General features: G+C 37.1%; 1 protein-coding gene across 3 annotated transcripts in view; it reads left to right on the plus strand.

Moving 5' to 3' along the window:
• The window catches only part of WWP1 (WW domain containing E3 ubiquitin protein ligase 1), a 121,919-nt gene that overhangs the window by 95,840 nt on the left and 6,469 nt on the right, over positions 1–19,610 (plus strand). For all 3 annotated transcript variants that reach the window (XM_030937434.1, XM_030937435.1, XM_030937436.1), the window contains 6 exons: positions 4,604–4,737; positions 4,829–4,969; positions 9,599–9,719; positions 14,831–14,935; positions 17,642–17,738; positions 18,187–18,259. In XM_030937434.1, coding sequence (XP_030793294.1) covers positions 4,604–4,737; positions 4,829–4,969; positions 9,599–9,719; positions 14,831–14,935; positions 17,642–17,738; positions 18,187–18,259 — 671 coding nt within the window. The remainder of the gene's footprint in view (positions 1–4,603; positions 4,738–4,828; positions 4,970–9,598; positions 9,720–14,830; positions 14,936–17,641; positions 17,739–18,186; positions 18,260–19,610) is intronic.

A 19,610-nucleotide genomic window follows, 5' to 3' on the forward strand; every position in this document is an offset into this window, starting at 1 on the left:
TCAGCAAAAATTTATTGACAGCCTACTGTAATACTAAGCACTGTTCTAGGCTCCAGAGATGAAAAGCATATACAGTCCCTGCTCTCAGGAACCTAAATTCCATTATATAGAAACAAATAATCAATAGATAGATTCTGAAGGAAAGAGTGTGTTACTTTTTTTATATGGTTAGAGGAAGCCTCACTGATGGACGACACTTGAACAGAAATTGAAGAAAGCTAGGGACTGAATCATGCAGATATCTTGAAGACTATTCTAAGCTTAGGGAACAGCAAGACAAAGGCTCTAATGCGGGAGTGCATTCTTGGTTGAGAAAGAGACCCTTATAGTTGCAGCAGAGGATATGAGAGAGAATGTAGTAGGAGATGAGACTGAGAGATGCTGTGTGGGACCTTTAGGAAATTCACGTAAGAGTTGAGTAGGGCAATGAGTGACATGATCTAACTAACATGATCTGACTTAAATTTTATTAAGCTTGCTTTACCAGCATGTAGAAGACAGACTATAATTGGGGGCATAGGAAAACATGGATAGAAACGGGAAAATCATTTGTAACAATCCAAGTGAAAGATAATAGTGGCTTGGACTTGTGTCTTCTAGCAGTGGAGGAAGTGAGAAGTGGTTTGGATTCTGGGCATATTGCAAAGTTAGAATGAACAATTTTCTGACAGATTAGATGCAGAGTGTGAGAGAGAGTCAAGTATGGCAACAATACTTATGGCCAGCTTGTCTGGTTGCAAATTTTGGGGGTGGGAGAAATCAAGAATATTTAGGTTTGGCTTGTGAAGTTTGAAGTAGACATCCAAATGGAGATGTAAAAGAGATAGTTGGAGGTGTAAGCGTGGCAATGAAAGGATATTTAGTTTGGAGATAGGCATTTGGGAATTCTTGGCACACAGAGAGTATTAAAAGGCAATATGATTGTTTACAGAGTGAGTGTGGATGAAGAAGTTGTTCAAGGACAATTATAAGTCAGGGAGATAAGTAACCAGCAACAGTTCTGAGGTAGTAGAATCAAATAGGAGTGGACTCCAGAGGACAAGGGAAGAAGGAAGTGTGTTTCAAGAAGGAAGACATGATCAACCTGTCATATGTTACTGATAGGCTGAGCAAGATGAAGTCTGCGATTTGACCATTGTATCTGCAAAGGTGAAAGTTATTCTTGAGTGGTAGGGTGGAAAGACTGATGGGAGTAAAATCAAGAGAGAATGGAGGGAGAGTGGATACAGCAAATATAAACAAGGAATCGTAGAGAATTGGTCACTAACTAGAAATGCTTATGGAGTCGAAATGGGAGGAGAATAAAACATTTGTATTGCTGATAGTGATGACTAAATATCTTAATCTGTTTTGTGTTGCTATAAAAGAATACCAGAGGGTGAATAATTTATAAAGAAAAGGCGTTCGTTTGACTGTGCAGGCTGTACAAGAAGCATGTTGCCAGCATCTGCTTCTGGTGAGGGCCTCAGGCTGCTTCCACTCATGGCAGAAGGAGAGGCAGCGTGTATGAAAGTCACATCATGAGAGAGGAAGCAAGGGTGGGGAGGAAGTGCCACACTCGTGTTAACAACCAGCTCTGTAGGGAACTAATAGAGTGAAACTCACCAGGGCATTAATCTCTTCATTGCAGGTCAAATTTCTTTGTTTTTCTGGTTTAATTTTAGAATTGGGGGGGTACATGTGCAGGTTTGTTAAAAAGGTATATTGTATGATGCTGAGGTTTGGGGTGTGATTGAACCCATCATGCTCAGGTAGTGAGCATAGTACCCAATAGTTTTTCAGCCCTTGCTATCCTCCGTTTCTCCCTCCCATAGTAATCCCCAGGTGTCTATTTTTCCCATCTTTATGTCCATGTGTGCCTAATGCTGAGCTCTCACCTGTATGTAAGAACATGTAATATTCAGTAGTTGGCTTGGGAAAATGGCTTCCATCTGCATCTTGTGTTATTGCAAAGGATATGATTTCATTCTTTGTATGGCTGAATAGTATTCCATGGTGCTTATGTACCACATCTTCTTTATTCAGTCCACCACTGATGGGCACCTGGATTTATTCTATGTCTTTGCTATTGTGAGTAGCACTGTGGCAAATGTACAGTGCATGCGTCCTTTGGTAGCACAATTTATTTTCCTCTGGATATCTATACCCGGTAACTGTATTGCTGATTCTTAATGGTGGTTCAACTCTTAGTTCATTGAGAGATTTCCAACCTGCTTTTCAAAGTGGCTGAACTAATTTACATTCTGAACAAAGTATATGTCTCTTCTTTTTCTGCAGCCTTGCCAACATGTATTTTTTTTTTTTTAATGTTTTAACAAAAGCTATTTGACTGGTATGAGATGGTGTCTCAACGTGGTTTTGATTTGCATTTCTCTGATGATTAGTGATGTTGAGCATTTCTTCATATATTTATTGGCTGCTTATATGTCTTTTATTTTATTTTTTTGAGACAGAGTCTTGCTCTGTCACCCAGGCTGGAATGCAGTGGCATGATCTCAGCTTACTGCCACCTCTGCCTTCTGGGTTCAGGCAATTCTCCTGCCTCAACCTCCTGAGTAGCCGGGACCACAGGCATGCACCAGCACGCTCAGCTAATTTTTGTATTTTTAATAGAGATGGGGTTTCACCATGTTGACTGGGTCAGTCTCGAACTCCTAACCTCGGGTGATCCACCCACCTCAGCCTCCCAAAGTGCTGGGATTACAGGTGTGAGCCACCACACCCAGCAGCTGCTTATATATCTTCTTTTGAGAAGTGTCTGTTTATGCTTGCCCACTTTTTAATGGGGTTCTTTTTTCTTGTTGATTTGCTTACGTTCTTTATGAACTCTGGATATTAGACCTTTGTTGGATCCATAGTTTATAAGTATTTTCTCTCATTCTGTAGGTTAGTTTACTCCCTCTCTTGCTGTGCAGAAGCTCTTTAGTTTAATTAGGTCCTATTTATCAATTTTTGTTTTTGTTGCAATCTTTTGAGGACTTAGTCAGAAGTTTTTTTCTCAAGGCTAATATCAAGAGGGCATTTCCTAGGTTTTCTTCTAGGATTTTTTTAATAGTTTTAGGTCTTACATTTAAGTATTTAGTCCATCTTGAGTTAATTTTGTGTATGATGAGAGGTAGCACTCTGGTTTCATTCTTCTGTATGAAGAAGCCAGCTGAGGGATCACATTTCAACATGAGATTTGGAGGAGAGAAACATCTAAACGATACTACCAAGTTAGAGGATAAAGAATTTGATAAAGTCAGAATATAAGGAATATGAGAGCAATGGACTTGAGTTGGAGAGAGGAAGAGATTTATTTAACACACATACCAGTTGATAGAAAGATTATCTCTAATAAGATATGCATTCAGATGCTAGTAGTGAGCAGATATGGTAGAACACACAAAAGTTCTCTTGTGGTTGCTTCTGTTTTCTCTGTGAAATAGGAAGTAAGATCATCAACTCAGAATAAGGAGCAAGGAGAGGTAAATATTTGAGGAAAGAAGAGTAGGAATGAAATAGTCATCTAGGAAAGTGGGAGAGTGAATGCAGTAGGGAAATGTGATTACCAGGAAACAAACCAGTGATGAAATATGACTGTTGGTCGTGGAGCAGTCAGCTTGGTTGTTTATACATTTCTAGCATGTTCCATTGCTTAGGTACAGACATTGAGTAACCTGAGAGTTGAATTTAGCTACGCTTGGGATTTTGCTAGAAATACACTGGCGGAGGTAGGGTTTGAAGGGAGTTATTTTATTTTATTATTTGAGACAGAGTCTTGCTCTGTCACCTAGGCTGGAGTGTGATCTTGGCCCACTGCAACCTCCACCTCCCAGGTTCAAGCAATTCTGCCTCATTCCCCTGAGTAGCTAGGATTACAGGTGCATGCCACCATGCCCAGCTGATTTTTTGTATTTTTAGTAAGGACAGGGTTTCACTGTGTTAGCCAGGATGGTCTTGATCTCCTGACCTCATGATCCACCTGCCTCAGCCTCCCAAAGTGCTGGGATTACAGGCGTGAGCCACCGTGCCCCACCTTGAAGGTAGTTATTTTAATGATTGACTATGGAATTTAAACTGAGTAAGGGAAGACATAACTTCATGAGGGGGCTAAGGTAGTATTAATAGCTTCAGTGGATTTTTTTAGTTCCCTCACATTGCTGGGAGTCTGGGGCTTCCTGGGTTGGCTGTTGTGAATAGGAGCAAAGGCACAATGAGGTTAGTCCTAAAAGCCTCACATGCAACAGTGAGAGTAAGAAAGGAACGGGAGAGTTGCCTTTTCAGGTGCACAGGGCCCTTTTCTATTTCCTTATCCAATTAGGTTAATTCAATTTATAAAACATTTAGGATGATTGAGGCAGCGTATGGTAATAGAAGTCTTGTATCATCCTATACAGTTTTTGATATATGTTATATAGCTATGTGTATAAAATAGATTTTGTTTTAACTTTGTTTTTCATACCTAGCATTTTATATAATATTTTAGTTTTCATGATTTATGCCATTCACTTACTGAATGCTTTGTTTACCTGTAAAGTCTCATGATTTTTCTGTTATCATTGTTCTCTAAGAAATTGTTATTTTGCAAATTTTAAATAAAATTTGTCATTTTTCTTTGCAGGCACTATTTCATGGAAAGTTTATCGATACTGGTTTCTCTTTACCATTCTACAAGCGTATGTTAAGTAAAAAACTTACTATTAAGGATTTGGAATCTATTGATACTGAATTTTATAACTCCCTTATCTGGATAAGGTTTGAAGATTTTGTTTTGCAATAAGTCATGTTTTTGAAACCCATTTTGTTTCATTTTGTTAATTAGTGTATATATATTTATTTCACCCAGAGATAACAACATTGAAGAATGTGGCTTAGAAATGTACTTTTCTGTTGACATGGAGATTTTGGGAAAAGTTACTTCACATGACCTGAAATTGGGAGGTTCCAATATTCTGGTGACTGAGGAGAACAAAGATGAATATATTGGGTAAGGCGATATACCTTATTAAGCTTGATTTCTAGAACACTTCAGAACTAAATCCTGTCTCTGTACCCTTAATTTCATCCCCTTTTCATGCCTTTGGGAAGTTCTTCTCACCAGTACCAGTGTTCTTGAAAAAAGAGAATATATGTTGCTTCATTTTCCCACTACCATTTGCTGTAACCATTCTACCATTTCCCTTTCCATTTTCCCTTTTTTAACTTAGGCTTTTAAATAGTGCTCACCACAGCCTCTTTCTTGAAACTTAGTGTTTTCTTGAATTCCATGATCCTATGTCATACTGATGTTCCTTACATTCTCTTGTTTTAAAATTTTGTTTTGAGAGAGGGTTTCACTCTGTCGCTCAGGCTGTAGTAGTGGCGTGGTTGACCACTGGGCTCAAGCTATTCTCCTCCCTTAGTCTCCTGAGTAGCTGGTACTGCAGGCTTATACTACCATTCCCAGCTAATTTAAAACAATGTTTTTTTTTTTTGTTTTTGTTTTGTAAAGACAAGGTCTCACTGCGTTGCCCAGGCTGGTCTCAAACTCTTGGCCTCAAGTCATCCTCCTTCCTCAGCCTCCCAAAATGCTGGGATTACAGGGATGAGTCACCACTCCTGGTCACTTGCTCTTTTTTAATGGCAGTTCTCTAAATCTCCTATTTCCTAAATGTAGGCATTTTTCCAAGATTTTATTTCAACCTGCTTCTCTAAATATTCTGCTAACATAGCTTCAATTTTCTGGTAAAGTTATATCTGAACTTTAGAAATAATTTCCATTTGCCAGCCAGGTAAATCCAAACATTTTCAGGAAAGAACCAGGCAGTAAATTTGTTAGGCTTACAGGCCACATTTCTTATTGCAACTACTCACCTCTGTGGTATAGTGTAAAGGTAGCCATAGACAGTGTATAAACAGATGTGTGGCTGTGTTCCAGTAAAACACTTGTAGACACTGAAATTTGATTTTGTATGATTTTCATATCCCAAAATACTTTTAATATTTTTCAGTCATTTTTTTAAAATGTAAAAACTATTCTTAGCTCAAATGCTGGACAAAAAAACCAGATGATTAGGCCCACGGGCCATAATTTGCCAACACGTGAACTACAGATGACCCATCTTAAAATGTCATGGGTCTAAAATCAAACTTTTCATTTTTCCTAGATATTTTCTCCTACTGATGTCTTCTATGAAGAGTACTACCATTTTCTTTTCTTTTCTTTTTTTTTTTTTTTGAGACGGAGTCTTGCTCTGTCGCCCGGGCTGGAGTGCAGTGGCCGGACCTCAGCTCACTGCAAGCTCCGCCTCCCGGGTTTACGCCATTCTCCTGCCTCAGCCTCCGAAGTAGCTGGGATTACAGGCGCCCGCCACCTCGCCCGGCTAGTTTTTTGTATTTTTAGTAGAGACGGGGTTTCACCATGTTAGCCAGGATGGTCTCGATCTCCTGACCTCGTGATCCACCCGTCTCGGCCTCCCAAAGTGCTGGGATTACAGGCTTGAGCCACCGCGCCCGGCCTTTTTTTTTTTTTTTTTTTTTTTTTTTTTGAGGCGGAGTCTCGCTCTATCTCCCGGACTGGAGTGCAGTGGCCAGATCTCAGCTCACTGCAAGCTCCGCCTCCCAGGTTTACGCCATTCTCCTGCCTCAGCCTCCCGAGTAGCTGGGACTACAGGCGCCCACCACCTCGCCCGGCTAGTTTTTTTGTATTTTTAGTAGAGATGGGGTTTCACCGTGTTAGCCAGGATGGTCTCGATCTCCTGACCTTGTGATCCGCCCGTCTCGGCCTCCCAAAGTGCTGGGATTACAGGCTTGAGCCACCGCGCCCGGCCACTACCATTTTCACCCTCTTAGATGCTAGCTGTCATCTCTATCTCTTTCAGATTTTTTGTTTTTTATATTTGTTTTGAAAATGGGATTGGATTATACACATTACTCTGTATCTTACTTTTTTGTCTTAAGGACAGTACAGTTAAATCTAACTCATTTTTTAATAGCTAGGTAAACTGTGGTGGTTTTTTTCCTATATTTTTCAGCTATTCCTGTCAATAGAGATCATTTAGGTTGTGTCCAGCTTGGGCCACTGCAAACAAGATAGCAGAAAACTTCCTTAAGCATGAATCCATACATCCTGCTACTTGTTTTGTGGGCTAGATTTTTAAAAAGTGAAGTTACTTGGTCAAAAAGTATTTAATAGATATTGCTATGTGGCTTTTGTAAAATGTCACAGCCATTCTTTTTTCCCTTCTTGTAAATTGCTATGGCCTTTCAAATTTACATCCTTAGTGTCTCTGCTTACCAACTTCAATGTACCCTTCTTAGCTTGACATTCTTGGCCTTTTCATTTTCTGCTAAACCAGTCATCTCTGAATGAGAGAAATTAGCAATAACTGATTTTCTTCTTTTGTACTTTTGTACTCTGTTAGGTATTTTTGTTTTGCTTTGTTCTGCAGTGTGCATTTATTACGCTAGTTGGGAAAAAACAGTAACACTAGATTTTGAGGAAAATATATTCACAAAGATCATGCATAAGACACTGGACTTTTTTTTTATTTGTTAAGCCCGAGCCTTCCACAAAGTCCAACAAAAATTAGTACCACAACCTGAGTGGTTAAAAAAATGCTATCAGTGGTTTCAAATATCAAAAGCAGTCTAAATAAAATCTTACCATGTAAGATTTATATTCACTTTCTGTAAAGTTAAGCACTGTTTCAAAACATTTTATCACTGTAATACTATTCGTAGCTAATCATGAATGCAGCAATTTTTGGAGGATTTTGTTTCAGTTTCAAATAATAACAGACTTTAGTCTTATTTGTTAATCCTGCTTTTGAGAATTATATGATAACACTCTTGTTTAGTTGTGATACCTTATTTTTAGTGCACAAAATAGGCCATCAGTGAAGCTATAAGTAAATGAATGGTAGAAATATATATGAAGTACTACTGGAATCCAAAGTAGGAAGAGAGGTATTGTTTCTGCTGGGAGGAGTCAGGAAAGTTCTTCATAGGACATTATGTATTAGGTAACGTCTTAAGAGATGCATGAGAGGCTGGTGGCTCCTGCCTGTAATCCCAGCACTTTGGGAGGCTGAGGTGGGTGGATCACTTGAGCCCAGGAGTTCAAGACCAGCCAGAGAAACATGGCGAAACCTCATCTCTACAAAAATAAATAAATAAATAACATTTTTAAAATAATTAGCTGGGCATGGTGGCATGCGCTTGTAGTCCCAGGCACTAGGGAGGCTGAGGTGGGAAGATCATCTGAGCCCAGGGAGGTCAAGGCTGCAGTGAACCAGGCAACAGAGTGAGACTTTATGTTAAAAGAAAAAAAAAAAAGATACATGAAAGCTTGCCTGATAGAGGGAGATTTTGGGACAGGGAAAACAGCAAGAGCAGACTTGACGTATTAAGGGGATAAGTTGATGGTGAGAATTAGTGGCTATAGTGAAGCCTACAATGATAGCCAGGTTTAAAATTACCTTGGTTTAAAATTTGATTGAATAGAAGGTGAGCAAGTGAAAACACTGAGTGTGGTGTACTCTTATAATGAGTGTGGTGGTAAAGAGAGGACAGAGTAATGTAAAAGAGACACTGGGTTAAAGGAAGGGTTTTTGGAAAAGAATAGTCTGAACACCTTTGTAGACAAATGGGAAGAAAAGTTGGAGTTGGAGTTGAGGATACGGGACAAAGAGGGTTTAGGAATTGAAGAAAAGTTTTAGAGGCAGTCTTAGAAAAGCATAAGGCCAGCTTCCTCTAGAAAACAAAAAGAAGAGTTAGAAATGGGAGGAGTGGGAACAGCTTGGCTTTCTTTTCATCTGCTAGAATCTGTGACTTCTCTGTATGAGGTGGTGTATGCTGTTCTCTAGGTAGTTCTTTCTAGATCCATCTCCTTTTGGAATCTCCTTTTACAGATTTTGTGTCACTGACACATTTTCTTCCTTATTTCCTTTCTATCATACTTCGGTGCTCTTATAGCTGCTTTATATGTGTCTCTTCAGAATGTTTTGTTTTCATCTTGAGTTCTTCTATTCTAGTTAGGAAATCTTCATGTTTTCCAATAAACCAGCAAGTAAAGAACCTGTTCTCCAGCCTTAAGCCCTCTCAGACCGTAAGCCCTCACCAGTCCATGGCCTGTGGACATATGGTCATTACATACTACTGAGACAATCCCTTGCCTCCCTGGTGTGGAAGGCTTTGAGTCAGAGTCCTCAGGTCTGTCATGGCAATGCTTGGTGTAAGGACAGCCTGTTAAATGATTAGCTATTCCTTTCCTGGTGAGCACATGATGTTTGGATATATTTGTCTAGATATAAACAGGAAAAATTAGTGCTAGGATTTGGCTATCTTACTAAATAGTGAGGAACCTCCTATTTGTTTTCTTTCTTTTTTCTGTTTTTTCTTTCCTATTTATCTTAAAAGCATCCTTTTCAATAGTTGCCAGTGTACTAGAACTGATTTCCTCGAATGTGTTAACTCTAAAATTATGTGCATACATACATACACACACACATCACATTTATATGTATATATATGTAGCATATTTAGAAAAAGAAAGAACTATAGAAGTTCTTGGTGTTTTTAAGTATTTTACTTCACATATAAATTACCTATTTTTAAATACCATCTTTATTTTCAGTTTAATGACAGAATGGCGTTTTTCTCGAGGAGTACAAGAACAGACCAAAGCTTTCCTTGATGGTTTTAATGAAGTTGTTCCTCTTCAGTGGCTACAGTACTTCGATGAAAAAGAATTAGAGGTTAGGCCCTTTTATTTTGCTATTGTAGGGAATGTTAGTGGGGGGAGGGACTAATTTTGTGCTTTTACAGAACATTGTTCACACATTTTAAAATCCTGTAGCACAATCTTGAATCCTCTCATTTGTCCTGATGTCAAGGTGGTATTTACTCTAGCATTGGGTAAGAGTCTTAATTATATTCTCTGAACCCTGTAATGCCATGAGCACAAAATCATCAATCAGTGTCAGTTGTTAGGAGTCTTGAAGAGTTATTGGAACATTATTAATAATTCTGAAATTTCAGTTTAGTAGTGAGTTGCTTTCAAAGATCAGAGTTTTAAGTCATGAGTTGTTAGTGGTCTTAACTACATTTAGACTTGGTAGAAGTATAACAGGTGTGCGATAAAATATATCTTAAAATATACCATCTTAACTATTTTTAAGTGTTCAGTAATGTTAAATATATTCACATTGTGCATCCAATCTCCAGAATTTTTTCATCTTACAAAACCGAAACTCTATATCCATTAGACAAGTCCCCCTTTCCCCAGCCCCTGGCAACTACCCTTCTACTTTGTTTCTGTGAGTTTGACTACTGTTGATACCTCCTATGAGTGAAATCTTACAGTATTTTACTTTCTGTGAGTGGGTTATTTCACTCAGCCCAATATCCTCAAGGTTCATTTGTCCTGTAGCATGTGTCAGAATTTTCTTCCTTTTTTAGACTGAATAATACTCCATTATAGATATGTACACTACCACATGGTATTATCCATTCGTCCCTCAAGGGACCTTTCTGTGGCTTCCATCTTTTGGCTGTTGTGAATAGTGCTGCTGTGAAGACAGGTGTACACATATCTCTTTGAGATCCTGTTTATTTTGGATATGTACCCAGGAGTAGTAGTGTTGGATCATATGGTAAACCTCTGTTTCATTTTTTGAGGAACTACCATACTGTTTTCTATATCAGTTGCATCATTTTACATTCCTGTTAAACATGTAGAAAGATTCCTGTTTCTCCACATCTTTCCCAACACTTATTTTCTGTTTCTTTCTTTCTTTTTTTTTTTTTTTTTTGCTTGTTTTTTTAATAGTATCCACCCTAATGGGTGGGAGGAGATATCTCATTGTGGTTTTGATTTGCATTTCCCTAATGATTAATTATCAAGAATTTTCTAAGTCTTATTTTCCCATATAAGTTAGGACATAGGCCGCGCATTTGAATAGTTCTTGGCATTTCCTCTCTGCCTGCTTTGGGTGTGCTATTTTAACTGTAGCCATATTGGGCCTTTTATTAAGAAAGTTGGTTCCTTCATGTAATCAAATGTACATATGAAAAACAGCACTTTAGATTTCATACAGTAATATTCCTATGTAGGAATTAGCTTTCTAGCAACTCTGACTAACCTAGGAAGTACAGTCATCCCTCGGTATCTGTGGGGGATTGGTTCTGTAGGGCGCCTGTGGACACCACAATCCGTGGGTACTCAAGTCCTTATGGTTACAGTATATAATAGTATAGTATTTGCATATAACCTACACACTTCTCCCTTATACTTTAAATCAGCTCTAGATTACTTATAAATACCTAATGCAATGCAAATATTATGGTAAATAGTTATACCATATTTTTAATTTTTTTATTTTTTTAAATTGTTGTATTATTCTTTTTCTCAAATATTTTCAATCCACCATTGGTTGAATCTGCTGATACAAAAGCTGTGGATATGGAAAGCCGATATATATGAAAACCAGGACTCTGAGCCTGGCTGACATAGACCGTCACTAATCCTGGTTAACATCTTTCTTAACAGTTTGCTTACACAAATTAACAGAAACATATTAGAAGATTAGCATGGAAGACATTTGTAGAGTAGTATTTATTAATCTTTTTAAAAACTTCAGACTTCATTTTTAATCTGAAGACAGACATCTTGCATCCTCTAAATTCATACACCTAAATACTCCATACCTCCAATTAAGAATGCCTATTTTAGAGGTGCACTCAAAGAGGGATGTTATAGTGGGAGCCTTATATTGAAGGGGAGATGAAACTAAAACAGGAGATCAAGAAGCATAAGAATAGGAACATATAGTTTATGTACCCTTGGCAGGGTTTATAATGTTCTCACATACTGCCCTGTGTGTGGGAAGGCCATATGATACTTTTCTTTTACATACAAGGTGACTGAAGCCCTTTATGAGTATTTGCCTTGACCTAATCAATTAAAAGTACAATTAAGAGTGCTAATCAATTAAGAGTGCAGAGCTGTGTGAGAAAATACAGATTTTGTCTTGTTTTGCTTTGTCTTAAGTTTTACTCCTAGTCTGTTGTTCTTCCTCCTACTGCCATTCATTGCCTCTCTTATCACAGTAATGGTTATTCATACTATTATTCACAATAATGGCTGTGGATAATCATACCCCCTTTTACAGGTTAATATCTGTTTCATGCTTAAGAAGATATATATATATATATATAGTAGTCATTCTCTATGAAAACTCCTACCACACTAGGAATAGAAGGCAACTTTCTTAGTTTGATAAAGGGAATCATCATCAACAACAAAAAACCTTAGCATTATTCTAAATGGTAATATTTTGAAAGTTTCCCATTGAGTTTTGGAAAAAGACAAAGATGTCTACTCTTACCACTTCTATTCAATATTTTACCAAATACCCTAGCCAGTGGCAAAAGCAGAAATAAGAAGCATAAAGATGGGAAATAAGTAAAACTGCCTATATTCACAGATGAAAACATGATTTTCAGCTTCGATTAGAAAATCCTAGGTAACCCACCAAAAATCTACTAGAAATAAGGTGAATTTAATAAGGCATGGGTACAATTTTAACACTTTAAAAATCAATTGTATTTTTATGTATTAGCAACAGACACTTAAAATTTAGATTTTAGTTTCATGTGTGAAAGCATCAAAAAATGAGCAAATTTAACCAAAAGCACACAAGACCTCTATACCAAAACCTCAAAATTGCTCAGAAAAATTAAGGAAGACCTAAATAAATGAAGAGATATACCATGTTATATTGTTAAAGTGTCAGTTCTCTCCAAATTGATTTGGAGATTCAACATCTCAGCAGAATTTTTTTATAGAAAGTGACAGGCTGATTTCAAAATTAGAAGGAAATACAGAGGCCCTAGAAGAGCAGAGCCAATTTTGAGAAACGACAGACTTGGAGGATTTACATCACTTGATTTTAAGACTTATTTCTAACACCATAGTAAATAAGATAATGTGGTATTTGTGAAAGAATAGACAAATTGGTGGAACACTAGAAAGTCCGGGAGTAGACCCTATATTGTCAATTGATTTTCAACAAAAGTGCTAAGATATTTCAATGTGGAAAGGGAATATCTTTTCAACAAATGATGTTGAATCAACTGAATATCCATATGGAAGAAAATTAACTATGAACCTACTTCAGTCCGTATTTAAAATTAACTTTGACCTTACCTCTGCCCATAAAATTATTCATGCTTACAATTAAAGAGAATTATAAGTCTGAATGTGAAAGTGAAAAAGAAAACATAAGAGAAATCTTGATGCAGGCAGAAGTTTTTTAGAACACAAAAAGTAATAACCATGAAAGAAAAATATGGATAAATTGGACTTCTTCAAAACTAAAAACTGCTCTTGAAAGGATACCATTAAGTGAAAAAGTAACCTACACACTGGGAGAAACTGTTGAGACAGAGATCTTGTATCTGGAATATATTAACAAAAAAACTCATGGAACTCAATAAAAAGTCAAGAAAACATTTTTAAATAGACAAAGGCTCACTTCACAATAGGAGATACACAGATGGCAAGTAAATACATGGAAAAATGCTTATTAGTAATTGGGGAGATGCAAATCAAAACACCACTTTGAGATAGTGTTGGTAGTTTCTTATAATGTTAAATGTACATCTACCTTATGGCCTACCAGTTCTGCTGTTAGGTGTTTATTAAAATGAAATGAAATATATATCTAAACAAAGACTTGTACATAAATGTTAATCACGTTATTCATCAATGCTAAAAATTGAAAGTAACCTAAATGAATTAACAAGTGAATGGATAAGCAAATTGTTGTATATTCATATAATGGAATACTACTCAGTGATAGAAAAAATGAACTACAGCATGGATGAATCTCAAAAACATGTTGAGTGGGAAAAACAAAAGAGGATGTGTGTGTATATGTGTATGCACTATATATGACACAAATATGGATGTATGCATATACATGACATTCTTAAAAGGACAAATATAATCTGTGGTGAAATCATTGATCACCTAAAACTAGAGATGAGGATATGGTTTTGATTACAGAAAGGGATATGATGGAAATATTCTATATCTTGATTGTAATGGTGGTTATACAGGTATATACATCTGTTGAAAATCTTCTAACTATATACCTAAGTTCGTGCATTTTATTCTATGTAAATTATAGCTCAAAGTTGACTTATGAAAAAAACTAAGAGATAAGTATTACATATTTTACTATGCCTAAAATAATGTTCATTTCATATACAAGTTGAGGTTGTTTGAAAATTTCACATATGTAGAATATTCCTAGAGAAGCTGGATAAATTATTAATAGGAGGTTAGTAATTTTTTCTTTTTAAGTATATAAGATAGCATAGATTTTTTAAAATGAGAACCAGAAATAGGTTTGGAACTAATGAATTTGGTTACCCAGTTTGGGGGAGATGGATCGATCGATCTATGTATCTAGATACATATCTATGTGTATATATAGATATATATACACCCACACGTATCTAGATATAAATCTATATATATAGATGTGTGTGTGTGTAAATACACCATATATATACATATGGTAAAGGAGACATGCTTTTCAGTATAGCTGTTTTTCTTGAAAATACTGTAAATGTGGTTTTTGGTTTGAGTTCAATAAACATGGGTAAAGTACCAGAGAATCCTTTATGCTAAATTGCCACAATTTTGTTCAAAAGATTTGCTTATTGTGATCATTATATGCTGTGCACATAGCTTTTCACATAATTTGCCATGTGCATAACTGCATTAGGAAATTTCAGTCATATAATTACTCGCTTCACTAAATCTTTATTATAGCCTGATTCTGTGCTCATTTCTCAGGTTATGTTGTGTGGCATGCAGGAGGTTGACTTGGCAGATTGGCAGAGAAATACTGTTTATCGACATTATACGAGAAACAGCAAGCAAATCATTTGGTTTTGGCAGGTATTTGCTTTTATCTTTTTTGAAACAAAGTACTCAACATATTTGAAACAAATTACTGAACATATTTTCTAATGAAACGGTGGTTTTAAAAATAGCCTATTTAAGTAATAGTTTAATGTTAATAGTTGTAGGCATAGCAATTTTTTTCTAGTGGTATCAAAGTAGTCTAAATTCCACTTAATTCTAGAAGTAAATGAGGAAGTATGTTTGTAATGAGAGTCAGTGCAGATATTTTAATTCCTCTGAGGTAATATATACTAGAGAATTAGAATGATCGAGGGCATAATGTCTCTTTCCAAAAGTTGCATATTTTCATAAGAATGTATGTCATGAGTTTATTGCTTGATATTTTAAAGAGATGTAGACACTTCTAGAAATTTATCTTAAAATATACTTCAACATGTGTAAAGTGGCACATACCAAAGTAATGCAATATCATTGGTTTACTAACAGAGACTTGAAACAGCGTAAATGTCCATCAGGAGAGTACTGAGTAAATAAACTATCATACATCCATTCTATATGTCTATACCTTGGAGTCAGTCTTTCTTTTTTTTTTTTTTTTTTTTTTTGAGACAGAGTCTCACTCTATTGCCTAGGCTGGAGTGCAGTGGCAGGATCTCGGCTCATTGCAACCTCTGCCTCCCAGGTTCAAGTGATTCTCCTGCCTCAGCGCCCCCACTCCAAGTAGCTGGGATGCGTGCCACCACACCCGGCGAGTTTTTGTATTTTTAGTAGAGACAGGGTTTCACCATGTTGGCCAGGTTGGTCTTGAACTGCTGACCTCAAGTGATCCACCTGCCTCGGCCTCCCGAAGTGCTGGGATTACAGGTATGAGCCACTATGCCTGACTTTTCTTTCCATTTTTAAAAATGCAAATTAACAAAAATATTGGAGAATAATGTTTCAATACAGTATTAAGGGGAGAAGGAAGATGCTAAACAATGTGTATAATATCATGCTTTTTGTTTAAAGACTTATCTGTATAGTAAAAGTGTATGTTAGTATGGAAATATATCATCTTTGAAAAGGCAGAGAAAAAACTGGAAACAGTTCTAGAGGGGTGCTGAGCAGTTGGAGGTGAACGTAGGAAAGCTGCTTTTCATTAAGTAAAAATCTTTTGCATTCTTTACTATTACCTATTATAAAATAAATACATAAATAGGAAGGAATAAATCCATTTTCACGCCTAAAATACCTGAATTGCATTGCATGCAATATGCATACTATTGTCTGTAACCTTCCCTTTCAGGCTTTTTACTAGCTTCATTACATTTGTTGTTCCCTGGCTTTCTATTTACACATTTGTACCTACATAGCCAATGAGCTTAAGCTTAGGGTCATATAAATCCAAATGAATACTTGTGTTTTCTGAAGTGGGTTTCTCTTAGGGGAAGTGGTGAGGTTTATGCCAGACCTGGTAATAAGTTTTGTTTCTTGTGTTTTGTTGAAATATGTACCTCAGCACAATTCTTCACTGAAATATTTTGGGACATGATTAGCACAGCTGTTTTATCTTATCCTTAGCTAACGTTTATTCCCTATTTTTAAGATACATTTCTACTCTTAATCTGCTCCCTATGTTCCTTGCTTTCTGTTATACTCAAACCAATCACATTAGTATTTCACCACATTACCCATTTATGTCTTTGCGGGGCCCGGTGGCTCAAGCCTGTAATCCCAGCACTTTGGGAGGCCGCGATGGGCGGATCACGAGGTCAGGAGAGCGAGACCATCCTGGCTAACACGGTGAAACCCCGTCTCTACTAAAAAATACAAAAAACTAGCCGGGCGAGGTGGCGGGCGCCTGTAGTCCCAGCTACTCGGAGGCTGAGGCAGGAGAATGGCATAAACCCGGGAGGCGGAGCTTGCAGTGAGCTGAGAACCAGCCACTGCACTCCAGCCCGGGCGACAGAGCGAGACTCCGTCTCAAAAAAAAAAAAAAAAAAAAAAACTAGTCAGTGAAATAGATAATTTTAGAGGAATGTGTACTTTGGTTTTTCAGGTACTAGTCAGGAAGAACACAAAGTGTTAGGAAAATGGTGTTTCATGGGAGAAAATACCACAGACAATAATTAAGAGTGGCAGCAGAGAGATGTTCATTTGTTTTCTGTAGCTTAAAGGGGAGATGGGTAATTGACTCAGGGAGAAATAACAGTGGTTTAGGGCTCATCAAGACTTGAGTTCAAATGTTCTGCCACTTTAGCAGTTTGAGAAGGACAAATCATTTAAACTCTCTAGGCCTCCATTTCCTTATATGTACAGTAGGGATGCTGATGATTCTACCTATCTCATAGAATTGTTGTGAGAACCAAATCCATGAAAACCAGTGGCACACTATTTGGCAGGAACCCTTAATAGCTGTTATACTACAGCCCAACAACATCTATCTTGGTTGCACCTTTTGTTTGACCTTACATAAATGACTTAACCTTGCCAAGATTCTCTTGTCTTTGCTCGCCGTAAGATGGGCATAGTATTGATGGTGGCCAGCCTCCGTGTTCTCATGAGGATGACCTGAAGTGAGGTTCACAGTGTGCTTAGCATGGTGCCCACCCTTATTAAATGACAAACCCTACAACCACTGTTTCACACGACTTTTGAACCAATTCAGTGTTATTTTATTTCTTCAAGTGTGTACTAGTTTCATGATTGAAGATAGTTTAGCATTTATTTCATATTAAAGTACAGTGGATTTCATTACAGTTTGTGAAAGAGACAGACAATGAAGTAAGAATGCGACTACTGCAGTTCGTCACTGGAACCTGCCGTTTACCTCTAGGAGGATTTGCTGAGCTCATGGGTAAATGTAGTTTCATTGTAATTTCTCTGTAGATAATTTTGTGATAATAATGGCCTTTGGACATACAGTAGACTTAAAGATTACTCTTCTGTGCTGTAGATAGGACTTCATTTAGAAGAAAGAAAAATGAATGGCTAGTATCAAAGCACTTGTAAGACAAAAATGAATGTCTCCTCATATAGCTGAGGTGGCCATTGTTTTGCTCCCTAGGGTGACTGTGAAGGGAGCGACATTCTGTATAAATAGTTTTCTTCCCACTGATTTAATTCTTATTGCTGGATCTCTGCAACAGTAAGAAGCTTCTTCAGGCAGAAGCAGCTTACATTGTGAATTTCTTCTTATTTTGTATCATTCATATGATTATGCAGCATGTTCTATTATGTAAGTAGTTGTCAGAAGAAAAAAGTTTAAAGGACCAGATAAACTTTGTCTTATTTTCCTGGTGTAGGAAGTAATGGGCCTCAAAAGTTTTGCATTGAAAAAGTTGGCAAAGACACTTGGTTACCAAGAAGCCATACATGGTAAGTTCAAGAATCCTAAATACGAAGGTGAAAGCCACAGAGAATCTTTTTTGTTTTGTTCCTTTAAAAATATGTAAGATCCAGTATAACTGCTTATTCATTAAAGTAGTCAGAATTTCAATTTTGAGAACACATTGATGAATACAGCATTCTATAACTGAACACTTTAGCGTGTTCTCATTAATAGAAATACTTAAGAAATGCATCCATTGATTCAACAAATGTTAGTGTACCCACTATGTATAAAGTAAGATTTAAGTATTCCCTGTCTTTTATGAAGTTTGTGCCCCATGTTGGGGTGCAAATGACAAACAGATAAACAAATAACTATTTGCAAATCCTGGTAAGTCCTTCGAAGGGAAAAATGAGAGTACTCTAATAGAGAACAACTAATGGGAACCTACTCTGGGTTGAGTGGTCAGGGAGATTTCTTGGAAGGGGTAATTTGCTTAAGTTGAGTTTGATAAAGAGCATTTTGCTGTGGGGATAAGCAGAGAAAGAGCATTCTTTGCACAGAAATGCCAAAGTAAGCAAAGACCCTGAAGAAATTGTTTTTCAAGGAAATGAAGATGATAGGTATGATTGGAACCTGGTAAATCAGAAGAAAGGGAGATGAAAAAATTGGGGGATGTAGGCAGGGATTAAATTATGTACAGCTTTATAGGCTAATATAAAGAACTGAGATATCAAAGAAAAATTAGACAGCTTTGCAAAGTTTTAAATAGCAAGTAATAAATCCCAGAAAAATCGGCCAGAAAACAGTATAGGGAAGGAGTTGGATGCAAGGGTGAATGCAGGGAGAGTAGTTAGGAAATTGTTATAGTTACGCAGGCCAAAGATGACAGCCTGGAGATAGGTGATTCTTTCAGGAGGTCAAAAGTATTTTCATACCAAGCCATTATTTGCCTTTTTATCATTTTGAAATTTCTACTTGTGGTGCAAAAGCAATGGTTTGTGAACCTGCTTGTGCCTTAGCACAAATCAAGGCAGTGGCACCAAACTGCTACTACCTCTGTATTCTTCAGCACCATATACTTGAGGTTTAAAGCAAGGAAAAAAAGAAAAAGCAAAAAGGCAGGTTCATTGAAGTTCTTTATGAAGCAGTAAAAATTACTAACTTTATTCAATCTTGATGCTTGAGTATATGTTTTTTTAACATTTGCGTGACAAAATAGGAAGTCTGAAGTAGCACTTGTGCACACCAGGGAATGATTTTCTTGAAGGAAAGCTCTTGGGCAGTTGTTTGAGTTGAAAACTGAACTAGCTTGCTTTCTTTTATGGAACACTATTTTTACTTGAAAAAATGACCCGCCAGCAGTGTATGCAGACTTAGGTATTTGACAGACATTTT

The sequence above is a fragment of the Rhinopithecus roxellana genome, chromosome 9 (assembly GCF_007565055.1).
Source record: "Rhinopithecus roxellana isolate Shanxi Qingling chromosome 9, ASM756505v1, whole genome shotgun sequence".
NCBI lineage: Eukaryota > Metazoa > Chordata > Mammalia > Primates > Cercopithecidae > Rhinopithecus > Rhinopithecus roxellana.